This window comes from Leucopleurus acutus (assembly GCF_964270905.1).
Source record: "Leucopleurus acutus genome assembly, chromosome: 3".
In the NCBI taxonomy this organism is placed as follows: Eukaryota; Metazoa; Chordata; class Mammalia; order Artiodactyla; family Delphinidae; genus Leucopleurus; species Leucopleurus acutus.
In genome coordinates, this window is record NC_139145.1 from 13,543,500 (window position 1) to 13,550,990 (window position 7,491).

Here is a 7,491-nt window from a genome sequence, read left to right on the forward strand (position 1 = left end):
TTCATATTGTTACCCTTATGTTGTTATTACCAGCTGACGATTAAAAAAAAAACTCAAATAACTTCTTTGGCCTCATCATAGTGCAGGGTTGAGGTACCAGTTGTGTTTTCTACACATTTAAGTAAAATGTGTTTATCCATTTCACACTTTAAAAAAATTTTTTTTAATTGTTTTGGCCCTGCCACACGGCACATGGGATCTTAGGTCCCTGACCAGGGATGGGACCTGCGCCCCCAGCAGTGGAAGCACCGAGTCTTAGCCACTGGACTGCCAGGAGAGTCCTCATTTCACATCTACAGTCATCTTGCTTGCCAGTCATTCATGAACTGTATTATCTCATTTAATTCTCCTAACATCCCTGTGCACTAGGCATTATTACCTTTATTTTACATATGAGAAAATGGGGACTCAAAAGGGTGAAATGACTTATCCCAGGCAGCACTCAGGTACACAACATAATGATTCCATATTTGTATATATTGTCAAATGATCACCCCAATAAGTCTAGTGCACAATCATCACCATAAGCTATAATGGAATAAAAAAAAGAATATAGATGTATACATATATGTGTATAACTGAATCACTTTGCTGTACACTGAAATTAACACAATATTGTAAATCAACGATACTTTAATAAAAACAAACAAAAAAACCCAACCATCGCCATACATAGTTACAATTTCTTTTTCTTGTGAAGAGAACTTTCAAGATCTCTCTTCACAACTTTCAAGATCTCTCTTCACAACTTTCAAATACACAGTACAGTATTATTAACTATACAAATCACGCTGTACATTACACTTCCTGAGTTAATTATTTTATAACCTGAAGTTTGTCCTTTTGACCACTTTCACCCATTTACGCTACCACTCACTCCCTGCCTCTGGTAACACCAATCTGCTCTCTGTATCTATGAATTCATTTTGTTGCTGTTGTTTTTTTAGATACCACATATAACTGTATAAACGACATCAAACGGTATTTGTCCTTTCTCTGTCTGACTTATTTCACTTAGCATAATGCCCTCAAGGTCCAATTGTCACAAATGGCAGAATTTTTTTCTTTTTTATGGCCAAATAGTAATTCATCCATCTTGAATAAACGTATCGGCAGCTGTAAGATACAGCTACCAGATAAGGACCAGATAAACAACCAGATAAGGAACTAGGCTGCCCCACCCATGAGGCTCTCCTTTCAGAAAGCCCTGGGTAACCTAAATAACTGACCACTTGCGCGGCCCTACTTCTCCCTTCTTGTGCCCTAATTCTTGTTATTAGGCTTTAAATTAGCCAATAAAGAGTGAATCTGCAACACCCCAGGCACCCCACACTTGGACCCTAATAAAGGCAGAGCCCCAGGTCTGTGCTGTCTCTCTACCTGTGACCTCACTGTGTGGCCCTCGGTGTGTCCTGTACCCTCCAGGACCTGTAAGAAATCTTTTTTTCAAAGTTCGCCAGTGGTTGTTGCTGAGGTGTCTTGAAATCATAAGAACCACAAGGGCTAGTCCAGCCACACCATTGGCTCTGGTTGGTTGCGGAAATATCTGTGGGGGTCCCTACAAGTGTTACATGTCCAGGTGGGTGACCCCAGGTGTTCCCAGCTGAGACTGACACACCTTCTCACCCAAGACCTTTGTTTCAAAGGACCTCAGGTAGCCACCATTCACATGATAAAGAGACCCGGGTAAATCAAGGAATGCAAAAACTTCGGCTGGGAAAAAGCTTCTGGTATGATTACTGACTGGGAACAAATAGCCTGTGAAGTGTTCCAGAGAATTATTTCGAAACCATGCGCCCAGTCTGTGCCTGTTTGAACCTTAAAACAATACCCAGATCCCGGGCTTCCCTGGTGGCGCGGTGGCTAAGAATCCGCCTGCCAGTGCAGGGGACACGGGTTCGAGCCCTGGTCCGGGAGGATCCCACATGGTGCAGAGCAACTAAGCCTGTGCGGCACAACTACTGAGCCTGCGCTCTACAGTCCGTGAGCCACAACTACTGAAGCCCACGTTCCTAGAGCCGGTGCTCCACAACAAGAGAAGCCACCGCAATGAGAAGCCTGCGCACCGCAACGAACAGTAGCCCCCCCGCTCGCCGCAACTAGAGAAAGCCCGTGCGCAGCAAGGAAGATCCAGAGCAGCTATAAAAAAACAAACAAACAAACAAACAAACAAAAAAAACCCAGGTTCCCTAATTTGCATTAGAGGAATCAGGCGATGATGGCTGTAGAATTCCCAAGAAGGGTATTTCCTTCTATGTTTACTTCAAATGTGGTGTGAAATAAAATTCATACTTTATGGCAAGACAAGCAAAATTCAACCGTAAAAATTCTCCTCTGCTTTTTGGCCTTGTCTCTCCGCAGAACTGTGCATTGTGTATGTGCATTATTCATCATCAAACCTCCCCCATTGGCAGGAATACCTGCCGTAAAGAGCAACATATTCCTAGCATCAACCAGAGAACTCCTTCAAAGATAGCATTTCTGGCTTCCCTGGTGGCGCAGTGGTTGAGAGTCCGCCTGCCGATGCAGGGAACACGGGTTCGTGCCCCGGTCCGGGAAGATCCCACATGCCGCGGAGCGGCTGGGCCCGTGAGCCATGGCCGCTGAGCCTGCGCGTCCGGAGCCTGTGCTCCGCAACGGGAGAGGCCACAACAGTGAGAGGCCCGCGTACCGCAAAAAAAAAAAAAAGATAGCATTTCTTCTTGAGCTTATCAGGGGTCACGTGACCCACCACAATGACACTTAGATCTGGATTATGTAAACTGTCAATAATACACCTTTTGATGTACAGCCTTCTGTCTCAAAAAATCTTATATAACTGTGCCTTGACTTCTAACAGGTGGAACAGTTCTCAGAGCTTTCTGAGATGCTCTTCCTGGGTTATAATCCTCAAATTTGGCTCAAATAAAATTTTCCATTTCTTTCTTAGATCAACTGATTCATTTTTCATTGACGGTGGCCACAGAGGGTAATGGACAAGGAAGAATATCCCAGATGGCAAAACCAGAGACTGCAGTGAATAACAGACAAAGAGGTTTTCCCCTCTAGAGCCAAAGAACTTATTCCACTTCATAAGCAGGGAAATCTTAAATAGATTCTGCCCTGTGGGATTTGATCGTTATGATGGATCAGTAGCTGGTCTCATATTGTACTATGGGTGAGAGGAGGGCCAGATAAATAAACTTCTAGTTTAAAAATTATTAGATCATGGGATAAACATTCTGTTCTGCTGAAGAAGACTGTGTATCAGGCAGAGATTTTGGACTCTGAGCTGAAAGCATCACTGGATGGGACTTTAGGTTATCTTCTTCAGGGCAGGGTATAAGTGGATTTTATGGGTGGGAAGAAGCATGCTTTCATGTATTCAGTGGCTGGAGGGATGGAATGTGGACTGCCAGCTCTCCACAAAAATCTACTCTTTCCTTTTGCTGTAATGACAGAATCACAGCCTAGCAACATGGCTGACCACCTATGCCGTATTTCCCAGCCTCTCTTGCAGCTAGGTATTACCCAGTGTGGAATGCGAAAAGTACGTGACACTTCAAGATCAGGGACTTTCTTCCCCTGTGCTCGCTGATTTCTTTCTTCTTCTTTTTTTCAATCTAGAGTTCACAGCTTCAACCTCACAGACAATAATAATGTTCAGGGAAATAGACAAGAAATAGAACATTGGGAACCGAGGTTTCTGATTGATTGAAAGGAGCAGAGTCACCCACTGATATAGAACTCTGACTGTTAGTTGAGAGGGGAATAAACTTCTACTTTGCTTGAGCCATTACTCTTTTATTTTTTTAAATTATTTATTTATTTTTAGCTGTGTTGGGTCTTTGTTGCTGCCTGTGGGATTTCTCTAGTTGCGGCGAGCCAGGGCTACTCTTTGTTGCAGGGCGCGGGTTTCTCCTTGCAATGGCTTCTCTTGCTGCTGAGCACGGGCTCTAGGTGCAAGGGCTTCAGTAGTTAGTTGTGGCACGCGGGCTCAGCTGCTCTGTGACATATGGGATCTTCCCGGACCAGGGCTCGAACCTATGTTCCCTGCATTGGCAGGCGGATTCTTAACCACTGTGCCACCAGGGGGGGGGTCCCCATTATTCATTTAGTCTTTTGTTTAAGCAAATGTTATGGATTGAATTACATCCCTTTCCCAAATTTATGTGTTGAAATCCTAACCCCTAGTGTTCAGAATGTGTCTGTTTTTGCATATAGTAGTTAAGATGGGGCCATATTAGAGTAAGGTGAGTTCCTAATCCAAGGTAACTGGTTTCCTTATAAAAAGGGGACATTTGGAGATAGACATGCCCACAGGGAGGATGCCACGTAAAGATGAAGGCAGATATCTACAAGTCAAGGGACACCAAAGATAGCCAGTAAACCACCAGGAGTGAGGGCAGAGGCATGGAACAGGCTCTCCCTTAGAGCCTCGGAAGAAACCAACCTGCTAATGCCTTGATCTCAGACTTGTCTCCAGAGCTGTAAGACAATAAATTTCTGTGATTTAAGCCATATAATTTGTGGTATTTTGTTATAGAAGCCCAAATACAGCAGGTAGGCTATTCATCCTACCGAATACAAAAATTAGTATCAGGAATGGGGTGTTGCAATCACAAAAATCAAAAATTAGTTGCAGGGCTTCCCTGGTGGCGCAGTGGTTGAGAGTCCGCCTGCTGATGCAGGGGACACGGGTTCGTGCCCCGGTCCGGGAAGATCCCACATGTCGCGGAGTGGCTGGGCCCGTGAGCCATGGCCGCTGAGCCTGCACGTCCGGAGCCTGTGCTCCTCAACGGGAGAGGCCACAACAGTGAGAGGCCCGTGTACTGCAAAAAAAAATTAGTTGCATTAGCTTAGTGACCTGCTGGTAAGGTCACAAATATTGCAGACTGGATAACTGACCCTCATTATGCCAAAGAACAACATTTGGTAATGTCATCACCCGCGATCACCTACCTGAAAGCTAGATCGTATGTCTACTAAGCCTGTGTTTCTAGAAGTGATTGTAAAGATTGTAAAGTGTTAGAATGTCACTGTAAGTGGGCTGCTCCTTGCTGCTTTCAGCAAGGAATCACAAGAAAGAGGTGCTCTTACACAAGAATTGGCCACTTTTCAAAGTCAGGAACATCACAAGTTTGGAAGAGCCAAAAGCTTCCTCGCCCCCTAAACAGTATAAACAAGGAGCCTGCCCAAGGCTGTTGTTTCAGATGACCATTAATGGAGAATAACAAAGATGTAGATAGTTCAGTGAAGCAAATACTGCAAATTAAATAGACACAAGAACTCTGGCTAGAAAAGAACACGGAATGTTCTAGCAATGGAACTAGCTAGAAGCAACTAGACCAGATGTCTACTAAGTTTTCTGAAGCAACAATGTTGCTAAAAAATCCGAGTTCAGTCTGCAAAATCTTATGACTTCTGAGCTTTTGCCTTGGGTCTCTTTCTTATAGCAGCTTAACCTGACCCTTAACTCAATGCGGGGCTTGAATCCTGATCTCTCTGGTTTCCAGAGTGCTTCCTTTTTTTTTTTTTTTGCGGTACACGGGCCTCTCACTATTGTGGCCTCTGCCGTTGCGGAGCACAGGCTCCGGACGCGCAGGCTCAGCGGCCATGGCTTACGGGCCCAGCCGCTCCGCGGCATGTGGGATCTTCCCAAACCGGCGCACGAACCCGTATCCCCTGCATCGGCAGGTGGGCTCTCAACCACTGCGCCACCAGGGGAGCCCCAGAGTACTTCCTTTTAACCATTATGTGTGCTTTAGGCTGCAGTTTAAGTGCCACAAGATCAGGGATTTTGTTTGTTCTCTGCCAGACTCTTGAAAGACTGTAAATACTAAGCAGTAAATAGTAAAATGTGACAGATGTTCAATAAATATCTGTTGGAAGGATGAGGTAATAAACAAATGAGCCAAGAGTGATATGAAGGAACTATCTAAGACTGGGACTGTGCCCGGAAGTTCAGAACAGATGGGAGCTGTATTTGGACAGGCATTCCAATGCTGTGGTCACCGAATAAAAACTGGTCTCCTGCTGATGAGGGCCCCCAAGGCGCCCTTCATGTCATTGTTGCGTAGACTGTAGATGAAGGGGTTCAGCATGGGAGTGACCACGGTGTACATCACTGCAGCGGTTGTGTCCTTCTGGGCCGTGCGGGAGGACATGGGGCTGAAATAAACCCTGATGAGTGTGCCGTAGAACAGGGATGCCACAGAGAGGTGAGAGCCACAGGTGGAGAAGGCCTTCCGCTTGCCTCTGGTGGACGGGATCCTCAACGCAGCAGCAAAGATGTGCGTGTAGGATATCAAGATGCCCATAAAGGGGGTGATGATGGGCAGGGCGCCCACGGTGTACACCATTGCATTGTTGAGAAAGATGTCAGAGCATGCGAGCTTCAGCAGACGGCTGAGGTCACAGAAGAAATGGGGGACCTGGTTGTGGATGCAGAATGAGAGGCGGGTCAGTAATATCGTGTAGGTTAAGGCATTCCCAAAGGTTGCAGTCCAGGATGCTGCCACCAGGAGGCTACAGAGCTGTGGTATCACAGACGTGGCATAGTGCAGAGGGTGACAGATGGCCACATGGCGGTCGCAGGCCATGGCACTCAGCAGGAAGCTGCTGATGCCGGCGAACCACGTGAAGCAGAACGTCTGGGTCAGGCAGCCAGCATAAGGAATCCCTTTGTGTCCTGACATGTGATTGGCCAGCATCTTGCAGATGGTGGTGGAGGTGTAGCAAATGTCCACGAAGTCCAGGTTGGCCAGGAAGAAGTACATGGAAGCTGGACGTCGATGGCAATGGCCAGGATAATGAGCAGGTTCCCCAGTTCTGTGACCAGGTACATGCTCGGGAAGAGTATGAACACCAGCTGCTGTTGCTTGGGGTCCTCCGAGAAGCCCAGGAACAGGAACTCAGAGACCAGGGTGAGATTTGCCCCTTCAACGGCCATCCTGAATCAATCAGAAATGACACAGCGGAGCTGTCCAGGGTCCTGGCCAAGGCCAGCCTCTCCTTTGCACCCTGGATCTCATCCCCTCTTGGTAGTTCAGCCATTCATCAGCTCTTCCCACTCCCTCCTGCAACAGGACCCTCCCCCACCATTTGCTGCATCATTTCCATCAGTGAACACACCATTCATTCCCCACAGCCCACCTGCAAGATGTCACCTGGAGTTTGGTGGACAGCTCCCAAGCACACTGACCATTTCTCACTTCCATCACGTGTATCTCTATGCCCCAAAGTTTCATCTGGTCACCAGAGCAGGCTCAGCCTGCACACAGGGTAACATGGAAGTGTTGGGGGTTGGCACCCCAAGAGTGACTTTTGGCCAGTGAGGGACAGGCCTTGCTGGGTGAATGCCCCGGCTTCATCACTTCTGAGTGAAGCAGTTCTGGGGTGTGTTCTCTCAGGGATCCCTAGAAAGATGACCCCTCGGTTGCCAACAGTGGGAACCTACTTATCCACACCTCCTTTCTCCAAACACTCATTGGGTCTCCTGGGATTATTTCC

The 7,491-nt window shown here is 46.8% G+C and overlaps 1 protein-coding gene across 1 annotated transcript; it reads right to left on the reverse strand.

Annotated features, from left to right (window-relative positions):
• Window positions 1–5,990: 5,990 nt before the first annotated feature.
• On the reverse strand, window positions 5,991–6,931 carry LOC309959993 (olfactory receptor 1f45-like; the record flags this gene model as incomplete). Its single annotated transcript, XM_082836535.1, is given in 2 exon segments — window positions 5,991–6,757; window positions 6,760–6,931. Coding segments are annotated over 2 exon segments (939 nt in total).
• Between the last annotated feature and the right edge of the window lie 560 nt (window positions 6,932–7,491).